The sequence below is a fragment of the Xenopus laevis genome, chromosome 3S (assembly GCF_017654675.1).
Source record: "Xenopus laevis strain J_2021 chromosome 3S, Xenopus_laevis_v10.1, whole genome shotgun sequence".
Lineage (NCBI taxonomy): Eukaryota > Metazoa > Chordata > Amphibia > Anura > Pipidae > Xenopus > Xenopus laevis.
The window spans coordinates 58,764,508-58,787,222 of NC_054376.1; the positions used below are offsets into that span (position 1 = coordinate 58,764,508).

At 39.7% G+C, this 22,715-nt stretch overlaps 2 protein-coding genes across 8 annotated transcripts in view; both read left to right on the plus strand.

Moving 5' to 3' along the window:
- Positions 1–11,589, plus strand: part of LOC108712967 (AP-3 complex subunit beta-2) — a 43,917-nt gene extending 32,328 nt beyond the window's left edge. For 3 of the 6 annotated variants that reach the window (XM_041588343.1, XM_041588346.1, XM_041588344.1), the window contains exons 17-28: positions 266–396; positions 981–1,040; positions 3,085–3,196; positions 3,326–3,479; positions 3,844–4,042; positions 4,421–4,493; positions 4,954–5,060; positions 5,400–5,631; positions 6,588–6,672; positions 7,705–7,802; positions 8,741–8,879; positions 11,213–11,589. In XM_041588343.1, the coding sequence (XP_041444277.1) occupies positions 266–396; positions 981–1,040; positions 3,085–3,196; positions 3,326–3,479; positions 3,844–4,042; positions 4,421–4,493; positions 4,954–5,060; positions 5,400–5,631; positions 6,588–6,672; positions 7,705–7,802; positions 8,741–8,879; positions 11,213–11,363 (1,541 nt within the window). In that variant the 3' untranslated portion in view covers positions 11,364–11,589. The remainder of the gene's footprint in view (positions 1–265; positions 397–980; positions 1,041–3,084; positions 3,197–3,325; positions 3,480–3,843; positions 4,043–4,420; positions 4,494–4,953; positions 5,061–5,399; positions 5,632–6,587; positions 6,673–7,704; positions 7,803–8,740; positions 8,880–11,212) is intronic. The other 3 variants (XM_041588345.1, XM_018255544.2, XM_018255545.2) reach the window with 3 other exon arrangements.
- Positions 11,590–16,723: 5,134 nt separating this feature from the next.
- Positions 16,724–22,715, plus strand: part of cpeb1.S (cytoplasmic polyadenylation element binding protein 1 S homeolog) — a 43,137-nt gene continuing 37,145 nt past the window's right edge. Inside the window, exon 1 of one of the 2 annotated variants that reach the window (XM_041587717.1) lies at positions 16,724–16,874. In XM_041587717.1, the coding sequence (XP_041443651.1) occupies positions 16,860–16,874 (15 nt within the window). In that variant the 5' untranslated portion in view covers positions 16,724–16,859. 2 annotated transcript variants of the gene reach the window in all.

Here is a 22,715-nt window from a genome sequence, read left to right on the forward strand (position 1 = left end):
TTATATATGCAAATCAGATCCTATTTGACACAGTTACAAGACCAAGGGCAGTTATTAGGCCCCTAAAACATCTCTTACATGTAGAAGTTACATTAATACCTCAATAATTTGCACTGACAAAGTATGTTTTTCATGAATTCAGAATGCAAAGTGGAGCGTTAGAAATTAATGCATTTAAAGGGGCAATATACTCCTGTGTTCAACATGTGCAAAACAGTTAGAAAAGGACAACTTTTATAATTAAACACATTTTTCTCTTATACAGATCGTGATCATTTTCAGCTGGGATCCCTGTCTCATCTACTCAATGCAAAATCTGTTGGTTATCAAGAATTGCCAGACTGGCCAGAAGAGGCTCCAGACCCATCTGTGCGCAACGTGGAGGTGAAGGATGCTGTGCGTGCTGTAACCTGAGTATATGGGGGTGTGGGATAGACCACTACTGTGCCAAGCTTAACCCAGCTGTGCCTCCTCCCTTGTCAGCCTAATGTGCTACTCTTGGCGATTCCTGCACTTCTGTCTCTTTTGGGTTACTGTGCCAGTTTTATCTTACTCCTACCCTAAGCTTAGAGTTAGAATTCCCAGCTGTTCTAAAGAATCTGTCTCATAATTTCCCTCATACTGAGCTTGGCTATCACAACTCTGTAGTCCATTTATTGAACAATTTAGTATAAGAAATACAGCTACACTGTAAATTAATATTCACTACAGTATTCTTATGGTATTAGAGACCACAATTGCTTGGTAGAAAAAATGAAATGACTACTTTGCTGTAGGTAGTTTTAGTACTGTTACAGGGATCCTTGTATAGATGGCCAAATAGAATCATTAAGTGGCCTACTGTAGTTCATCATGCCCTCTGTAGTTTGTAATGGAAGCTTGTGTTTTATGGCTGGACTGAGTTAATACCTTACTAGTGCATGTGATAGGTTTGGTGGTATTATCAGGTCGGGCAACCAACTGTCTCCCCTTCTACCCAGGAGGAGGAGGACAGTGCACCCAGGGATGGTCACATCGGACTCCTGGGGGAGTGGAAAGAGGTGTCTACAGACTGAGTGTGGCGTGTTTGTCCAGTGTGATATACTTTTGTCTGCTCAGTTTGCAACTGCTTTCTTACAATGCATGCACTTTGTCACTAGTCTGCAGCGAATCCTTGGGACCGCAGTGAAACAAAGTTTTGGTTTGAGTTTGTGCCTGTGTGTAACTGCTCGCTAAAATGGTTTGGTTATATGCTTTAAATGATTCTCATCACTTTCCCCAATGAGCATGCCCATTGCTGCAATTGTTTCCTCTCAACTTACGAAGCCCACAAAAAGCAGTGTACCTAGTAACTGTAGTTTCACCTTTTATTTTTCCTATCTTCTTTATATATTGTAAACCGTTTATATAAAAAAAGCCCAACTGTATATTTGCCCACTTACCCCATCGTAGCACACTCATGTTCTCTAACCAGCTGTAAGTCCTGAGCCTCAGTTAGCCAACCAATGACTTTTTAACCCCCTGTCCCTCCAAACAGCATCAACGATTCATAGATTCCTTTTGGTTTAATTTTTTATGATACAATTCAGTTTAGAAATGTTCTGCCCTCCCAGATGTTTGGTCCTTCATCTTGGAAGAAAATTGGACATGCCTAGCTTATTATTATAGGTTATATTATTATAGGTACTGCTTCACACTATATTTCTGCCTATTACCATCCTTCTTACTGCTGCCTTGGGCTCCTTCCTTTGCTGCAACATCTATTATTCTTTATTGAAGCTCCTTTAGCAGCAATGTCCCTCCTGCATCTGCTTCTATAAGCATTACACCCTTCATACTGCACCTTCTACACCACATTGTCTTTCTTAGAGCCTTTATTATTTTTCAAAAGAAAATATCACAAAAAATAAATTAGGGATGTGTTATTGCATTATCATTTTTTTTAATAATAAAGATCTTCTAGCAATGTTAATCTAAATAATCAAAACAATGAAAAAGGGTAGAATAAAAATAATGACAGTGATGCATTCGGTGATGACATATTATTTTTGCCCTCTTATTCAGTCCTCACCATCTTGCTCTATTGTCATCTTACCCTACTATTGCTTACATTTTACCATCTTGCTCCTGTCTAGTAATGTATGACGTTATGTAAATTGGTTTAATTGACCCCCAAAATAATAAATACATTCTATGCATCTAATTCATGCCATTATTGGAGAAGCTGGGATGCACCAAATGCTTAAAAATCCTCTTCTACAGCTATGGACAAATATTAAACTTTATAGGATAGACCTAAATTATAAAAAACATGAATGTTTAGCACAAGACTTCACTCCCCAAGAACTTAGATTGACATGGAATGCATCTGCATATCACTTGATTTAAGTATTTATGACTAGAAACTGTTTTGATTGGATATACAATTATCAAGCAGGTTTATTAGGCTTGATTTTTGGTGATATTTTCTTAAAGGATTCGTTTGCATCTAAGAGATCTGCTCTGACAAGTTTACTGCATTAATACTTATGGAGTAACAAAGTGGTGAGAAAGGTTTCACTGAGTGGGTGTAGGTCACTGAAATCTGCAACCCTGCTGTTGTTGAACTCAGTGGGGCGCCTTAGCATTCCTGCATTGTTAAAGCAATAGCACAGAGAGCTACTTGTTGCAGCTACGAAATAAACATTACTGATTATTGTCTCAGCCATATTTGTGTTTTAGCAAAGACCATTCTCAGTACATGTATATGTCCGTCTAATTGTTGGCCTTTTGTAGCCACATCAAGCACGTAGCTGGCTACAAGCAGCACTGTGTTTCATAGCCCTTAGGGGCATCTGATCTTTGGCCCAGGATTTACAACCTGACAACCAAGCTCCCTAGAAAACCATGGATACATTTTATTACACTCAGATTTCTCACCTTTTTGGGTTTACTTCTAAAGTAGTTTAATTCTAGCTCAGATAAATCACAAACCATGAAGCCGGAGAACCCTTTCCAGCTAATGGGGGTTGTTTATCTTCTAAAGAATTACTACATAGTGGAATTTCTACTTATTTAGTGTTCTGTGTGTGAGAACCAATTTTGCATTTCTATTTCTTCTTATAGGTGCCTGAATGGACCAAATGTCCAAGCAGAGAAAAGAGGAAGGAGAGGGAGGAAAAACCATTTTACTCTGATTCAGAGGGAGAGTCAGGACCAACAGAGTCCGCAGACAGTGGTAGGTGGCATCATACATTGGGCTTGTAACAGATGCAAAGAAACAAGTACAGCGGTGCAAGTTTTCAATGGTAGATTACATCGGTCTGTAGGTTCATATTTGCTTTTATTCACTATGTCTCTGTATCAGAACCAGAGTCAGAAAGTGAATCGGAGAATGGTGGAAGCAGCAGTGTCAGCGGATCTGGATCAGGAAGTGAGGAGGAAGAGGAAAGTGAAGAGGAAGAGTCTGAAAAAGAGGAGAGGAAAAAGCAAAAGAAAAGGACTCCACAAAAAGAAGACAGGTAAGAGGGAATAGTGGCATTCCCAAAATTGATATGTCATGAAACTTCAAATATCAAAAAAATAAAACATTAGATATTGCGATCGATGCTCCAATGTTTAAATATATATATATATATGTGTGTGTGTGTGTGTATATATATATATATATATATATATATATATATATATATATATATATATATATATATATATATATATATATATATATTCCACTAAAACACGCTTCAATGGATTAACTTATGAGAGAATTCTGCAGTAAAATGAAATTGTACAACGCATAAGAGAATTCTGAAGTTCCATTAAGCTAAGGGGAATGGCTTGTAGTTAGCCTTGTAACTAGAACGGTTTTGTACCTAAACTTAGTGATGAAAGTGACCAGGAACAAAAACAGTCTGTTAGGAGTAAGAAAAGCTCTGCCAAAACATCCCAGAAATCTACATCAGAGGATGGCAGCAACTCAGAGAATAGTGAATCTGAAACTGAATCATCTTCTGAGGAAGAGGATGAAGATGAAGATGAGGAACAAGAACAGAGACAACCAGAACCAAAAAATAAGAAGACAGTAAGTAGAGATTGTTTTGTTTGAGGATGTTTGGAAATTCATAAATATATGATAATGAAATGTACTTTTTGTACTACTATACAAGAACCAAAACAAGCTCCACAGTCATCTTCTTGTAATTGTAGGATAATCACAAAACAAAAATTATAAGTCACCCAGCTCAGGTGATTGTTAGCAATAATAGTGAATGTAAATGGTGTCCTTTTCCTGCCATTCTAACAGTCACAAAAGCAACAAAAGCAGCAGCATTCTTGTCTTAGCTGGCACTTGTGTCGGCTTTTTCCAGTGCCTTTCTCTTGCAATCTGCACAGATTGTTAGGCAAAAAATATTAAATGTGAAAACCTCATTGTGTTTTCTCTCACATCTCTCCTGAGTAGCCTCCTGCAACAAAATCCACTTCGAAAGCTTCTAAAGAACCCAAGGAAATGTCACTGCTGGATCTAGATGACTGTGAGTACCTATTGCATGTTCTTAGGCAATGTTGGCAGGCCCGACTGACAATCTCAAAGTTTTGGCAAATGCCAGAGGGGCTGTATCTCTTTGTGACACTCAGGTGGCTATTTATTAAAACTCACATGTTTCCCATTATATTAATAATACAAATTTGACCTAACTCCCAACCATGATCTGGCTTAATTTACTAAAAATTTGGATTGAAAATTGTCCGTGCAGGAAAAGTCTTGACAAAATCTTGAGACAATTTGAATAGTGTGACTTTTTAATAAATAGTCCCCTCAGAGTCAGGGCTTTAGTTTGAACTAAATCTATGAGACACCCACGGGAATGCACTACAGCAAACAAAGCCTGACTACCCAGATCCTTCTGCAAAATGCAAGTGTGCATGAAGTCAAACGTCTATCCATTTATTAAAATGTGCATTGTATTAACATATAATTCTTCTGTTTTAAAGTTTCAGTCCCCTCTGCCCCTTTGGTGACTTCAAGAAGTACTGTATCTACCAGCCTGGTTAGTGACCTGGAGGGCCTATCCCTGACTGATACCTCTTTGACTCCTACGGTAAGAAAGCTCTGTGCATCAATCGCAGTTAATCTGACTATTCTTTTATTTTACAAAAATACATTTTATTTTGAAAAGCATATTCATTGTTGTTTTTCTAACCTTTAATACCTCCCCTCTCCACTTGTTTTTAAAATGACTAAAGTCCTTTAAGTCCAACCCCTCCATATGAACCCCAGTTCACCTACTGTATATACTCATATAAATATGTTTATGCATATTTTTTCCTCTTTAAATATATATTTATTTTGCACCCTATATTCATTTAATGTGCTTTTACTCTATTATCTTACTGCTTTTCTCATCTTCGCTATATTTAAAATGCTTTCTGTTCACCAGATGATAAGCCCAGCTTTTGCATTAGACCGGACCTTTGAGCTTCTGCACCACATGACTGGCGAGGGTCTGTCCATGGAATACATATTTAGCCGCCAACCTTTTACTCCTGATAATCGCATGGTGTCTGTGCAGGTCCAAATCTCCAATAAAACAGAAAATGAAGTAAAGAATCTCAGAATCAGCGATCCCAAACTTCTTTCTGGAATGAGAATGCAGGCTTTTCAAGAGATAGGTAAAATAGTAACAATCTTTGTCTTTTACCCCTTGGGCACATATCCAGCTGTGTGCACTCATACTGACTTAGGTATACAAATTTTTATGGGACATATTTTAATTATTAATATTTTATGTGCTTTAATCTGTCCACTTCTTGGACTTAAGCACTTATAAAATAAATACATGCACTACCTAAGAACTGCTGAGCCATGTTTTTGATGGTGATAAGGATCATTATCCAAGAGCAGGCAGCAATCTGTCTGGCCACCATCTAAACCAGCAGCTGGAAGGATGAGACACTAATATAAAAGGAAAACAATATATTCAAAGGTCTGAACTCTGGCACCCAGTCTTTAAGTATTGTCATGAAAGATTCTTTAGGGCAAGGGCACACACAGCAGATCCTCCACTTTCCTCCTCCTGTACAGAGACAGAGCAAAGACCTGGCAGACTGGCATTGAGAATCTCATTTAATTACAGGTTTGCACTGTGTATCTTTGCTTTGGTAAATAAGCCCTTTTACATTTTTTTAAATGCTGATATATTTATGTCTATTTCAAACTAAGACATTAAGAGGACTTACTATTAAGGGGGTATTTTACCTAGTAACTAACTTTTTGTATTTGACATAATTTTTTTAAAATGGTATTTGAAGTGTTAGGATTGCCTGTAAGGCATACGAATTATTGTTGTTTATCTTTCTGTTGAGTCCCTCTGCAATTCATCTAGCACTCTGACTTCCAAACTGCTGCTCGGATGCTAGAGTAATTAGCAATAGCTACCAGATAAAAGTTCTAGTTTCAAACCTAAGAGCTGCAGAAATAATATAGAAATGCTAATTTAATCTTGAATTAATAAAAGAGTAAAGGCTTGGTCCCATTGTCCCCTTGTCAAAGCATTACTAAAGGTTAAGGTGTTTATGTCACTTCCCAGCATTTGCAACAAAGGTAATGTTTCTCTCAATTCTACCAGAATCCCTTCCTCCGGGAGAAAGTGCAACAGTTATAATAGGCATTGATTTCTGTGATTCTACTCAGGCTGCCAATTTCCAGATATGGTAAGTGAAAGTGTCAATAAGGTTCAAACCCCATCAAATACAGTATTCTTTGCATGATCTCTATTTCTATATCACTTAACCCTACCAAGAGACTACTGTAATTATCACCTCACTTAGGACTGCATAACTTGTCTGTCCTTCTGTATTGCTGGTATTACATTGTGTCATTCTATCAAGTGCTACTTTTGCAGTCAGTGCAGGACAGAGAAGGCATTAACATTAGTCATGCCTAATATACAAATGTCAATAAAAAGGCCAGAATGACACTCATTGTGTTTCAATGGCAATGACTTGGACATGGCAGCCAGCAGTTCCTATCACCTGACCAGCATATGCCTGACAAGCGAATACATGCATGGGTCCAAGCAATTGGCAGGTAGATGAGGAGGGAGCAACTCCAGGCATTTTGATGCCCATCCACTTTGCTATTAAGATCTTGCTCCTTTTGCTGTTGCCTTAAAGAGAATATGTTTGTTATTGGTTCTTAAAGGAACAGTTCAGTGTAAAAATAAAAACTGGGTAAATATATAGTTAATTAGCAAAAAATTTAATGTATGAAGGCTGGAGTGACTGGATGTCTAACATAACAGAACACAACTTTCTGCTTTGCAGCTCTCTAACTCTGAGTTAGTCAGCGACTTTAAAGGGGACCTCATGGGGCATAACTGTTCAGTGAGTTTGCAATTGATCTTCAGCATTCAGCTCAGATTCAAAACAAAAGTTATGACCCATGTGGCCCCCTCAAGTCACTGATTGGTTACTGTCTGGTAACCAATCATTGGAAACCAAAAGAGCTGAAAAGCAGGAAGTAGCTTTCTGGCTATTATGTTAGACATCCAGTCACTCCAGCCTTTATACATTACATTTTTGTCTAACTATATTGAAAAATCTTTTTTTGCACAGCCCCATCTATTAACCCAGATTTTATTTTTATACTGAACAATTCTTTTAAGAAGTGGATGTTGTTTTAAGGAAGGGTTTTTTTTAACACAGCTAATTTGGCATGGTTATAACTAACTGTTTGCATTACAGCACACACACCCGACACTTCTATGTGTCTATTCAGCCACCTGTTGGAGAGTTGATGGCGCCTGTCTTCATGAGTGAAAATGAGTTCAAGAGAGAACAAGGTAAGAGATACAAAGAGATTCATCTTCATGTTGCTATTTGCCTCATTTATCATCTTCCACTTGAAGGTATGTGAGAGGGGTATAAAAGGCAAAATAAATAAAGCACCCTACAAAAGCCATTGAAATACAGTTGTACTAAGTAACTAAGTAGTTAGAATTTCAAGGTACATTTGAAGTTACAAAAAATATTAAATCCCAGGGTCAGTGTATCAGAGTCTCCTTTATATATGAAAGGAGTTTTCTAGTATACTAAGCAAAGCAGAGCAGTGCATAATTTTTCTTGCCCTATCTACACACACGTAAGGCTATATAAAGCTAGTGTGTAGAAACTAAGGGCACTGTAAAAATGGTTCTTTGGGAAAAAGATTATTGCTGCACTGAAACAGCTGTGAGCAACTTTAGACCCATACTAGGTGGGTTTGTTTAAAATTCAAAACAGGATGGCATTTATATATGTGGGGGATATACCTCCTATAGGATAATCAGGAGCAGCTTTCTACTGCAGGGTATGCTTCCAAGAACTTACGGCCTTGGAGGTTGCAATCATCAGTTTCTATGACCTTCACTTATTAATTCCTCTATATAAATGCCACATTTGTTGTTTAAACAGATCCTCAACGTAATTTAGCAATCAGCTGGCAAATAGTTGTTTCAGCAAAAGTAAAGGAGTTTGTCTTGCAACATTCTACCTAGGAACAACTGTTTTATGTAAGGCACACATTGCTGGACTGGTGTATCTTGGCTAAACCTCACTACAAGATTCCCTTACCCCTTCCACTTAGACCCCACCCATGTCATGGACATTCTTGCCCCCGCAGTGTGGCAAGCTACTTAGTATTTAAGGCATCTAGTATCATGTATTCTGGAAATCTTCTGAAGATGTTGAAAATATTTGTATTGTTCATTTATGAGAAAAATTATCCTTTCTTGTAACTCAGGCAAACTCACAGGTATGAATGAGATCACAGAGAGGCTGACTTTGTCAGGCAAGTGTAATAGTGATCATGCCATTGTACAGAGAGTCTCGTCTACTGCAAACATGAATCGTGTTCCATGTGGTGCAGACAAAGAATACAGGTAAGGATGACAACACTGAATAAGGGAACTGCCACCACAGTCTCCCATACAGGCTAATACTATGAGATGAACTTACTAAAATCTAAACTCTGGAAACCTAATTGATTCTGCACAATTTGAATTTTAGCACAATTGTAAATATACTTTCCTGACTTTCAAGAAAATGTTTGTGGCAGTCAGGAAATGGTTTAAGGAAATAATGTATTTATCAAAGATAATGAATGTGTCAGTTGAGCAGAATGTGTTTGACTATTTTGACCACTTCAGCACCTCTCTGGTTATGAGGCCCTGAATGCCTTTGGAGCTGTATACTCCCAAGCGAGTTGTAATAATTAGGAATCTGACATCGAAAGAAGGAATAAATAGTAATCAGTAAATGTAAATCTGAAAGGACCAGTAATTGTGGCAAACATCATTACTTCTCAAAACAAGGTGCAGATGATTCATACTGTAAGAGGCAGATTTAGCAAGGGTCAAAGTGAAAATTCAAATTTTTAAATTTGAATTTGAATTTTCACATTTTTTTATGGGCAAAACCATCAAAAACTTAGATTAAATTCTATTTACACTGGCCCTTTAAGAACTTGAATTTGACTATTCGTCTCCTTAAACCTACCAAATTGCTGTTTTAGCCTATGGGGGAAATCCTGGGATCAATTTGGAGTTGTTTGCTGCCTTCCTGAAAAACCTGTTTTTGGAAATGTGCTTCCTGCAGCTGATCCCTCATCTATTTAGTTGCTATGGGTTACTGGGCCCAATTATTAGTAAATGAGCCCCAGCATCTCTAAGCAATAAACCCTTGACCCACTTATACACCCATTGGTACAATCAGTTGCCACTGAAATAAATAGGGAAGAAGTTTCAGACATACAGTCTTATGAAAAAATTTGGGAACCTCTCTTAATTCTTTGGAGTTTTGTTTTTTATTAGCTGAGCTTTCCAAGTAGCAACTTAATTTTTATATATAACATGCCTTATGGAAAGAGTAGTATTTCAGCAGTGACATAAAGTTTATTGAATTAACAGAAAATATGCAATATGTATCATAACAAAATTAGACAGGTGCATAAATTTGGGAACCCCAACAAAGATTTACATCAATACTTAGTTGAGCCTCCTTTTCCAAAAGTAACAGCCTCTAGACGCCTCCTATAGCCTTTGATGAGTGTCAGGATTCTGGATGGCAGTATTTTTGACCATTCGTCTATACAAAACCTCTCCAGTTCAGTTAAATTTGATGGCTGCCGAGCATGGACAGCCTGCTTCAAATCATCAAAGTCACCCGAAGTTTCCTCATGAGGCAACTTCGGGCGACTTTGGAAAACGAATTGCTCCGAGTGCCTTCCCGCCGGCGATTTAGATTCTAGCTGGTGGGGAGGCAGTTCAGGGAGATTAATAGCTTGAAGAAGAGGCAATTTGTCTCCCTGAATCTTCTAGTCTGTCTCTGCCCTAACAATTCATAACTTTTGTTATAAATTTCATTGTGTTAAATGATAAATAAAAGAAACAGTAGTGTAACTGATTCTTCAGTCTGTGTACTAAAACATAAATGTTTTCTCCTCTTGTTATATTGCATTTTTCTGAAACAGTGACCCAGCTCTTACAGTTGAAAGACCCACGTGTTTAAGGTAGTGTGTGCATGGAGTGCCCCCGAGTGTTTTTAAGAAGTATTACACAAGGATGACAAACCTGTGTTCCTGCAGCTATTCAAATTCAAATCCCAGTGTATGATGATTCAGGGTGCTGGAACTTGTAGTTAAAAAGCTAAAGGTCCACAGATTTGACTTTCACTATATGCAGTGTATGATATACATCATATCTTCTATCAGAGGTTTTGACTTTGTATCCGTTGTGCCAACCACCTGGTGTCTGCAGTTAACTAAGTTTTAGTTTGCAACACTCCGGCGGCCAAGGGTTTGGACAATGTGGCAGTGAAGCAGCTCAGATGAAAGATTGTGCCATGGGCCTCCCTCTTCTTACAGTGCATCACAAGTGCACTTCTCATGTGAACTACAATAGGGACAGAAAGAGGCACGTCAAGTAGATGTGCAGTGGTAAACCCAAGTGCATATTAACCAAACTTCTATGCTGTATATATTTTTTAACTGGGAGGCTGTGCAGAAAAAAAATAAAAATTGTGCTAAGTGCTACCCAATAATTTAAGAAAAAGAGAAATGTAATCAGGAAATGATTTGGGCAAACATACACATATATACTTACACATGTATTCATTTGTACATGTTCTGCTGAAAGGAATTTATGCAGAATCAACTGTTTTTATTGATGGAATTTCTTAGAGTTGCATTGTAACAGGAATACATCTCTATTTGCAGGTTTGCAGCAAAGACAGTGACCAGCGGCAACCTGGTCTTAGTGACCTTAACACTTAAAGATGGTTCTGCTGCTCTGCTAACGATCAATAGTGAAAAGATGGTGATAGGAACTATGCTGGCAAAGGACATTGTACAAACTCTGACTCAGTGATATAAGGAACCTGCAACTGAGTAATACAGTAAATAGTGACCAAGTCTGGTCACATTGATCACTCCCATTCTGAGCAAGGAAATCTGTTTTGGCCTTTTGTCTTTATCGCACACACCAAACTTTATCTCCAAAATGAGTCTGAATGAGAACAGCTGTCCCTGACAAAATCCCAGATCTGGAAGACAAGACATTATGGAGGTTATTTACTAAAATCAGAAAATACATTTTTAATGTATTTATCAATAAATTAACTCGAAAAAATCTGGTGCGGGAAAAAATTGTGTAATAATCATATGATTTTTTTGGATTTGACAACCACAAATTATTTGTATTATTGTACGAAACCCAGAGCAGATCATGATATCTTCCAATTGTAAACTGGACATCTGCCATTGACCTCTACATGACCTTGGCAGTAGTGATGTGCGGGTCGAGAAAAACTTGACCCTTACCCGCTGTGCCCAAGCCCACATCCCACCCTATCCTGGCACACTCCCCTCTTTATATACCTGCGCCCGTCCTGCTGTGATTTCATAAAAAGGGGCAGGGCCTGCGCGACTATGTAAAAAGCACGCACACACAGAGGCGGAATTGGGACAGAAGACGGCTGCAGGGAGAATGGAGACTAAAGTTCAGCCCGAACTTGTCCAAAGACGTACAGCAGGTCCCACGGGCTTCAGGTCGGCCTGCACATCACTACTAGGCAGGTTTGCGATAGAGTACTTTTTTATTTGGGGTTTAATAAATCACAAAAAATTTAGGTTTGTTTTCTTTGAAAAAAACTGTTACTGTTTTAATGTATTTGCATATGATCAAACTTACAGGATGACCTCTTAAAGCTTTTAGGCCTTACAATGTCTTAAATGGTTGGCATACCTGCCTCTGCCCAGTGCTGTAATCATTGTAGCTTTATTTATTAAAACTAGCTAAATAATTTAATAAAGCTGAATGTGAACATCTGCCTGATTTTGTTTCACTGGTTCAGAATTAATTAAAAGCACATAAATAAATGTTTTGTTGCTGTTGCTGTGTGCTCCGCCCAATATAGTATTGTCTTCAACTGAGTCTTAAAGGAGAACTAAAGCTTAACTAAAGAAGAAGCTAGAAATGTTGTACATTATGTTTTGGGCTTCTGTACCAGCCCAAGCCAGCCACAGCCCATTACCAGTAAAGATCAGTGTCTCCAAAGATGCCCCAGTAGCTCCCCATTTTCTTTTCTGCTGATTCGCTGCACATGCTCTGTGCTGCTGTCACTTACTGAGCTTAGGGACCGACTCACAATATACTGTACACGTAGAATAGAAATGTCATAATATAAGGCTGATTAGTAATTAATACAGATAATTACTACATGGCAGCACAGAAACCAGTGCAATTAGCATCAGAATATAATAATGAGCAGCCCTGTGGCATCAGCTTATATTACAGACCAACCTCATTTTCTGATGGATAATTAGTGATGACACCTAAGCTTAGCTTCTCAACAGCTGCTCAGAGTCCACTGAGCATGTGACAGACACTGTCCAATATGGTGACCCCCGGTGACAAGTTGGAAGTCCTGGATCATTGCTGCTATTGTGAAGCTGAAACTTTAGGCTGGTGCAATAATTTCAATATATGAAATATGGCATTTTTAGTCATCTTCATGTTTAGGGTTTAGTTCTCCTTTAAATGTGTATTTATAAACTCAAAAAGTACACCCCCAAGTGCAGGATAAATTAAAAAATAATTTAAGCATTAAATAAACCTAATAGGCTTCTATTGCCTCCAATAAGGATTAATTATATTTTAGGTATTTCAAGTATAATGTACTGTTTTATTATTACAGAGTAAAATGAAATCATTTCATTGAGTTGTTTGATTAAATAGGAGCCTATGGGAGATGGCCTTCCTGTATTTCAGAGCTCCAGATAATGGACCCCATACCTGTATACACTTATGTATAAATCACTGCACTGGAGTGCAGTTTTATTTTTTAAATATATAAATATGTATTATGAGATTTTAATCTCTTCTTTGCCTTTTTGGAATAAAGTTTGGTTTTAATTATACTGCACTTAGAACACTGTTTAAAAAGACCTGATCCTTGTTAAGGGGTATCATTCTAATGTGACAGTGACTTTGATGTTCAGTGTCCGGGAGAAACTGCTCTGAATGCTGAAAATATACTTCCTACTGACTTCTATAGGAGTGACCAGGATTTAGCTGACAAATTGTTTAATTAAAATTTCCAATGATAAATCTCAAAAATTCCAGTTTGGAGAACTTGGATTAGAAAAAAAAGTTACAAGCAAATGTTGCAATAGACTGGCAATCTGGTTATAGATAGAGCAGTGATTGCATGTTGGGTACAATTACTTGTACATTCAAGTAATTGTATAAAACTTTATTTAAAAGAACTGGTGGATCCTGAAAAGGTGCATAAGACACTGTAGTCCCTGCTCTGTGTGTATTGTTGACTCTTTCTGAAGCAAACCCAAAACATTTTCCACTGCATGCTAACAGTATATTATTATATTAATTACTTAATTAAAATGCTTTCATTACTGTTCCTAAGCTGGCCCTATCAGCAGCAATACGTTTATTTATAAATGCGTGTTGCCCTATCATTATGTACTCAAGCTGTCCACACAGGCAATGTGGCAAACCACTGCCCAACCTGGGAAAACAGGTCCCACACCATCCTTCCAAGTCCCTTGAGATCCAGTAGATGAGTATGTGCTCTTGTGTGGGCAAATACAGTATTTTGTATTCCTCCAGCTCCACGTGTAGGCCAAGTGTGCAGATAGAAAAGGAATATGACCAAACACAGGACAGCTTAACAGACTGGATGTCACTGGGTGCATTCTGTGAAGGAAGCAGCGTCGGACTGGGTGCCCCCTATCTAGAAATCCGATATCCAGAAAACTCTGAATTACGGGGAGGCTGTCTCTCCTAATAGATTCAATTTTAAGTAAATAATGTTATTGTCTTTTTAAACATTTTCTCTTTAATAAAAAAACAGTACTTGTACTAGGTGGTGAGTGAGCTGAATAAACGGATGATTTTTCAGACCCACAAAATGTCGAGAGATTGACCTGTTTTACCAATATTTATTGGGCCTCATACCTCCTAGGCCCCCTGCTGCCGCAGGGTCTGCTCCCTCTGTAGTTACGCCCCTGGTTTTTTAGGTGATGTTAAGTACAGAAAAAAAACCTGGAAAACTTGGTGCTTGGTATTACACAAAATAATTTCTAAAATAGCCCAATGCACACCAATGCATAGCCCAATGGGTATGCATTGGGCTATTTTGGAATGTGTATTTTGTTCCATAGTATGTGTATTTTGTATTTTTTCTGACCTGAGCATGCACAAAATATTTTTTTTTCTCTCATAGCTAAAAAGAAATTAGAGGGAACATTGTTGGTAATTTCCTTATGGCACATGTGCATGTATTATAGATCACAGGTTAGCCATATGGATGAACTGATAGTAACAACAGTACATTTTAAAAAGGTTTGGAGGTACCAAAATATTTGCTATGATGACCAGTAACTTCTAGTTATGCAAGTGTCACTGTATGACTGCCCTGGAACTAAGACTACCCTGTATTTATAAGACTGTGTGTAAATGTGAAACTTCATACCAGGTTGTTTGCAGCTCCACTGGGGTTCACCACAGCATTTCTCAGAATTTCCACCTCCTCTGCCTATTCATATTTGAAATGCTACTTGGAGCAGTGTTGTGGAATGAAGTGTGATTTTGCCATTCTATAAATAACCCTCTTTTCATACAAGAAATTCCGGCATTCATAAAGGGATATTGAAACTTTTAAAAAAATAATCTATTTGATATGTAAATCGCAGGACTCGAGTTGCCACTTTTCATAGGTGCAGTCACCACCTCGCAGGGTTGCCAGGCTGGTGGTTTTCCAGCCAAATTGGGCTGCTAATTTAAGGTCCAGACAGGATTTGAAAGTACAAACTAGCCAAGGTATGGATTTGAGCTACATTTTGGTCCTTTGGCTGGTTTGTACTTTGGAAACCAGACAAAGTTTTATCTTGCTCTAATGTGCCAAGCCTGCGTCTCCCAATGTATGTTGGGCAATGTAGTTTTTGTTTAGCAATTTGCCAACATGCAAGTTTAATGTAAGACTACAATACTCACCATGCAATGGGGCTGACTTGTGTAGAGACCGGGAGTTCCCAGTCGGGAGACTCCTGGCACTCTTAAGCAATCTTGCATTTTCCGGTGACTTTGCTCAAAATCAGACAATTTTGGGGCAAAAATCTGCTGGCCACCAAAATATCTAGAGGTTGACCTATTTTACCAATATTTATTGAAATTGTATATGTATTAGGGCAGTGATCCCCAACCAATATGACTCACGAGTAAAAAAGGTTGCGGATCCCTGTATTAGGGCCTTATGGGGCTACTATTCCTCCTGGTCCCCCCTTTGTCGTTACACCCCTGGTGACGGGCAAATCTGTCTCATTTTGCTTCGTGAAAAAATTTGAAAATACATATTTTCATCTATATTCATTTATTTTTCTAGACTTTTTTTCAGTGCATATATTATGCTATTTGTGGGCTACTTTTGAAGTGCTTCTTGGCTATTTTTGAGCTGATTTTGTAGCTTATTTTGGCTGGTTTTGAAAATTAGACCTGGCAACCCTGCCGCCTCGGCACCTATAGAATTCAGGTCGCCCTCTGCTTTCCCCTATGCGCTGGCTTGAGGCTTCATTTTAGAAAATGTGTCCGTTTTCCGTGTATCTCCTTGGCCAACACTGACAACAAAAATGTTAACTTTTAGTATGTTATAGAATGGCCAATTTTAAGCAATTGGTCTTAATTTTTTTTTATATATAGTTTATGAATGATTTGCCTTATTCTCCTGAATCTTTCTAGCTTTCAAAAGACGCTCTGTAAAGCTACGAATTTGTTGTTATTGCTCATCTTTCTGTTCTGACCCTCCCTATAAATATTCCATATTCTTATTCAAATCAATGCATGGTTGCTCGGGTCATTTGGACCCTAGCAACCAGTTTGCTAACTGTAAACTGGAATGCTGCTGAATAAAAAGCTAAAATAACTCAAAAACCACAAATAATACAAAATGAAAACCTATTGCAAAGTGTCTCATAATATCACTCTCTACATCGTACTAAAAGTTTACTCAAAGGTTAAAAACCTCTTCAAAAACAATCCGGAATAGGCTATAGATAAAAAGGAGTGAGGGTTATAGTTAATGAAATTGGTACAGGAATACACGCATGAAATCTGGTGAGGGCTCTTCATTGGCAGGAGCCTTTAATTGCCCTCAGTTAGCGCTCTCCCCGCAGGTGCAGCCAATAAGGCGCAGGGGCAGGTGCTATAAATACGCCCCTCCCAGACTCTGGTGGCCGTTGCAAACACAAGAACAAAGTAGTGTTACTGGTTTATAGGGAAAAGCATTTGCATGCAAGTCCAATTTGGCGTTAACGTTTCATTACCCCACTCTGACCAGGAGCCTGTGCCATGGCCTTTCCACTGGTAAGGCAGTTTCAGTGCTAAAAGTTTTTATTTGTGGGGTGTTGTATGGCAGATGTGTCCTGAAATAGGAGTGCAGCCAAATGGAATGGGCTACATACCAGATCCGTGTGCTCCTGCTAATTCACTTGTTCTAGAGTTGTTTATGAAGATGCTTTTATTGGCATGAAGTATTGCTGTACTAGCGCAAGTGCTACAGGGAGGCAAGGGATATCTGCTGGCTGCATGGCTAGTGTTCTGTTTAATGTATAGGGAACAGGTTCATATCCAGCATGAGCTTTCGTACAAACTAGTCATGTAGGCTGTGGATCTTGGTTGCAAAAGGAGGTGATTTAAAGTGACTTAAATGAAAGGCTGGTTGTAAAAATGAAGTAGATTCTTGTATAAATGTATAAGTATGTGTTCTGGGCCTACTAACAGGGCGTGTAACCTGCAGCCTGATTGCTCTCCTCATATGACTCCAGTGTGACAGACAGCGGTGCAATTTACACCTGTCTCTCAGGCCGGCATGATGGGATAAGCAAACTCTACACCGTACTCCACATTAGGGAAAGCGCGTTAGAACTGTGCTAGGAATTAGCGCTGGGTCTTTCTGAGCACGTGACTGCCTTTGCTCCAAGCGTTTTATAGTGCGCGCGTTATAAGGTGGGGCGAGGGGCCTCGTGTCCAAACACGTGAGTTCACCTTCTCCAGCCCCACATTCTATTTCCAAAATACGAGCATGCGGTGCAAGGAGGCGGGAAACTTGCAGCTAGAGCCTTACGCCATGTGGTGCGGACAGGTAGTTCTACTACTGCTTTTAGTTGTCTGGATATTGCGTTCTGCTAGGAATTGCAGGGGATATACGCGTACTTGAGCCTATGCATGAACCTTGTGGCACTGGGCTGCTTAGCATGTTACATTCTTTACTTTCCTCCGCTGAGCGCTGCTCAAATGTTGGGCCATGCCCCGTGCATGCTGAGGGAGATTACTAGTGAGTTGGAGACTACTAGCGAGGGCTGGGGGACAGAGGGAGACTACTAGTGAGTTGGAGACTGAGGGAGACTACTAGCGAGGGATGGGGGACTGAGGGAGACTACTAGTGAGTTGGAGACTGAGGGAGACTACTAGCGAGGGATGGGGGACTGAGGGAGACTACTGGTGAGTTGGAGACTGAGGGAGACTACTAGCGAGGGATGGGGGACTGAGGGAGACTACTGGTGAGTTGGAGACTGAGGGAGACTACTAGAGAGGGCTGAGGGAGACTACTAGCAAAGGCTTTGGGACCGTGCTTGTCTTGTTCTCTCAAGTGACTATGCTGTTGTGATAAGGATAATCTATTATTGCTGTTTATTTAGAGGTAGAATAAGTTTAGCCCGTTCATTGAGGTTTTTTTGGTGGTGGAGCCTACGACTAAGTGGCCCAAAATGCATAAAGCTTTGTAATGTTTAATAAATACTTTTTTTAACTGAATCAAATTCAAGGCGTGTGATCTGGTTTTTGCCAGCCCTATATCTTTTTTGCAATTTTTGCCTCCCCGAGCTGAAGGTCTGGGACTTGAGCACCTGGACCCCCTTTTTTCTGGGTAAGTCAACCCCTTTAAATTCATTGCACTCAACATGGAGTAACTTTTTTTTTTTTTTTTTTTTAATTTTATTTAAACGTGGTGCTAAATCTATTATCCAGCTTTTGTAGCATTCCTTTTTCTTTTTAACATGAGCAAAATGAAATGGGCTGCAATGAAAGCAGTCACACAATGGCAAGTGGGCAATGCAGCTGAATGGCTTGTCAGGCATGAATGTTACTGCCTCTGTGCAATGACGGAGCTCTCGCATTTCCTTCTAGCCTTGACTGTCAGTGGTGTATGCTAATGGTAATTATCGTGGCTTATCCTAATGCAAACAGTAGTGACAGGGTGCAGCTCTGGTATTCACATGTGCAGCTTTGAGCATCTTAGTATTGCAGCTGTGTAATGGTGTATAATCATGTGATGTTTGTTTTGATACAATGTGTACCAAGGAAGGGGTCATGCCCTCACATTCTTATTTAAATTTGTATTCACATTGTGTTAAAGGGGTTGTTCACCTTTAAATTAACTGTTGGTATGGTGTAGAGCAGGGATCCCCAACCTTTTGAACCCGTGAGCAACATTCAGAGGTAAAAGGAGTTGGGGAGCAACACTAGCATGAAAAAATGTTCTTGGGGTGCCAAATAAGTGCTGTGATCGGCCATTTGGTAGCCTCTATGTCAGGGGTGTCCAAACTTTTAACAACGAGGGCCAGATTTGATGGGGTGAAAATGTGTGGGGGCCGACCATTTTAGCCTGACATTCTTTGACTCGAACCATTAAGTTTATTTTCATGAAGCTGCTGGGCTGCTGGATCCAGGCAAAATTAAATGTGAAGCTACTATGATATGTTAGTGCCCTACTGCATTGATCTCCTTCTTTCCCCATAGCCAGCAGGCCCGGACTGGCAATCTATGGGTTCTGCAAATGCCAGAGGGGCTGCTGTATGGTTCCATAGAAAGTTACCAAATAGTGGGCTGGTAGGGGGATGTTTGGGCCTATGTGTACTTGGAATGGCAGGGCCTATTTTGACTCCCAGTCCAGGCCTGATAGCCAGCCCCCACCCACCCCCGAATCCAGCCTCTGTAATCTTGTAATTTTTTATTCAACTGTTCATTCTCTCTCCGTTACACACTCACCTTCTGTAACTCCCCCTCCCTCTCAGAAACCAGGCATGAAAAAAAAGCTACACTACTAAAAAACCCTTTCTATCCCCTGACTCAAACCTCCCCCCCCTCGATAGTTTTACAACTCCGGTCTCCGTTACTCACAAGCTCCTCTCCTTCTGGAGCTGCCAGCTCCCCCCTCCCTCTCAGAAACGAAAGGTGGACTGGACTACTTGACTGTGACTTACTTCCCTGCTGCTGCACATTCATTTCTATGTGATCACTGAGACACTTGTTAGATAAGCAGGATCAAGCTGCAGCAGCACATTCACTTCTCACGTGTCTCAGTGATCACATAGAAATGAATGTGCAGCAGCTGCAGGGAAGTAAGTCACAGTCAAGGAGTCCAGTCCACCTTTAGTTTCTGAGAGGGAGGGGGAGTGACAGAAGTTTAGTGTGTATGTAACTGAGAGAGAACAGAGCTTTAAAAACTCACGGAGGCTGCTGCAGTGGGAATGGGGAGGCGGGTTGGTGTGCCTGTGCTGTGGCATGTAAGGAGAGGTGGAATCCCAGTCGGCAGCAGTATTCTCAAGTACAGCAGGTGCGCGTGTGACATGCTGCTGCGACGTTCTGCTCCTCTTCCGGCTCCCTCTCTGGCACTGCAGCAGACTTCCTGTTCACCGCTGGCCACTTCCACTGCACTGACTGGGGAGGGGGGTGGTGTGAAATGCTGCTGCCTGCGGGCCAATTAAAAATGAGTCGCGGGCCGCAGTTGGCCCGCGGGCCGTAGTTTGGACACCCCTGCTCTATGTGGATTGTAAACCTACATTGAGGCTCTGTTTGGTGTACTGGTGTAGTGATTTTCTGAGACAATTTGAAATTTGTTTTTTTTTTTGTATTCAGCAGCTCTTCAATTTGCATTTTAACCAATCTGGTAACTATGATCCAAATTACCCTAGCAACCATGCACTTATTTGAATAAGAGACTTGCATATGAATAGGAGAGGGCCTGAATAGAATGATCAGTAATAAAAAAAAGTATCTAACAATACACTTCTAGCCTTACAGAGCATTTGTTTTTTAGAAGGGACTCCGCATGCCTATTTGAAAGCTGCAGAGTCAGAAGAAAAAGGCAAATAACTAACTATAAAAAAATCAATAATGAAACCAGTTCAAAAGTTGCTAAGAATTGGCTGTTCCATAACATAAGTTACCTTAGAGGTGAACCACCCCTTTAACCTTTGCTTGCCTAGAGGCCCAGACTGCCCCAAATAACCCACCCACAGTCCCAATAAGTGTCTGGCATTCTATAGCAACCACTCTACAGACTTCTAGTCCAGGCCTGTTTGTGTACATTCTTTGTGTGGGTGACACTAAACATGAAAACAATATGCTAACCTGCTGGTCTGAAAGGTGATATGTTAAAATAATCCGTAACTTCAGCAGGGTGTTATGCAGTAAATGCCAACATAGGAAATAAGTGTCAGAAACACGACCCTGTCTTTGAGGACATTAAGGCAGCCATCTTGGGTTATTTTGCCTGGTCATGTGATTTCAGAAAGAGCCAGCACTTTAGGATGGAACTGCTTTCTGGCAGGCTTTCTACAACTCGATGTAACTGAATGTGATGCAGTGCGACCTGGATTTTACTAGAGTGCTGTTCTTGGGTCTTCCAGGCAGTTATCTTGTTAGGAGAGTGCTATCTGGTTACCTTTCCATTGTTCTGTTTGGCTGCTTGGGGGAGGAGGAGGGGGGTGATATCACTCCAACTTGCGGTAAAGAGTGACTGAAGTTTATTAGAGCACAGACTGGGGGCTGCTGGGAAACTGACATGTCTAGCCCCATGTCAGATTTCAAAATTAAATGTAAAAAAATCTGCTTGCTCTTTTGAGAAACGGATTTCAGTGCAGAATTCTGTGGAGCAGCGCTATTAACTGCTGCGTTTTGAAAATAACATGTTTTCCCATGACAAATTAAGATCTGTGCCTCTGGAGTTCTCCCCAGTAGCTCCATCTTCTGGGCTAGTTTCAGAATACAAGCTGCTATGGGATAGAGATCAAGGATAAAATGTAACTGTTAAACATCTTTGAAAGACCAAAACCATGCACATGCTTAGTATGGTCTGAGCTGCTGTTGGGAGGTTAAGTTTAGGGATCATCATAAATTATCAAAACTGCACAAGTCTGCTAATATTTGCCATAGAAGCAAATACAGTAGGACTGTTTAATAATCAGAATATGCAGACTGCACTGGGTCTGCGGATACAAATCTCTACACGGTTGCAAGCTGCTCTACAGGGAAACCAACAAAGCTGCTTGAGTTCTGGGAAGTAAGTTGGGGGGGGCTCCCCTTGAAATTATTGATTCCCTGCAGAGCAGTTAGGGACCATCTGAAGTTTCCTGTCCCCAGAAGTCAGAGCAAGTGAAGAAGGGGGAATTTCACTGGCTTTCTTGTAAAAAATGGTAGACATTTTTTAATGTATACTGGAGGTAAATTTATTTTTCATTATACAAAGTAAAAATGGGATATTTTTTGCCTTTACATTCCCTTTAAGGACACTTGAAGAATATTCAGTAATGTCCGTGTCCATCATATTGGCAAAAGCTTAGTTTGAGTGATAAAGCACATTCAGGATATGAGTTCTTTCCAAACATATTTGATATTTATATAGCACCTACAAGTTATGCAGTGCTTTACATAACAATGTATAACAAACAGGAATTGTACATTTAAGAATAGAATATAAATGAAACCACAGGACCCTGCTCACAAGAGCTTACCTTCCAAAGGGTTAGGGAACATTTCATACTCTTCATTAAAACTTGTGACTTATGGTAAATTGTTTTCTGGACAATCCAAATGCATTTGATATGCTTCTTTACAGGAACAGTAACACCAGAAAATGAAAGTGGTTTAAAGGCATGATGTATTGTACTGTTGCCCTGCACTGGTAATACTGGTGTTTGATATAGAAACACAATTCTAGTTTATTTATCCTGTCTTTTTTTAGCTTTGAATGACTGCCCCCATGACTACACAGCAGCTTGATTATATAAACTATTATATAAACTATCGTAGTTTCCAAAGCAAACACAGTTTGTACCAGTGCAGGCCAACAGTTCAATTTCTTTAGAGCACTTTAATTTTTGGTGTTACTGTTCCTTTAAACAAGAGGACCTATAGAAACCATAT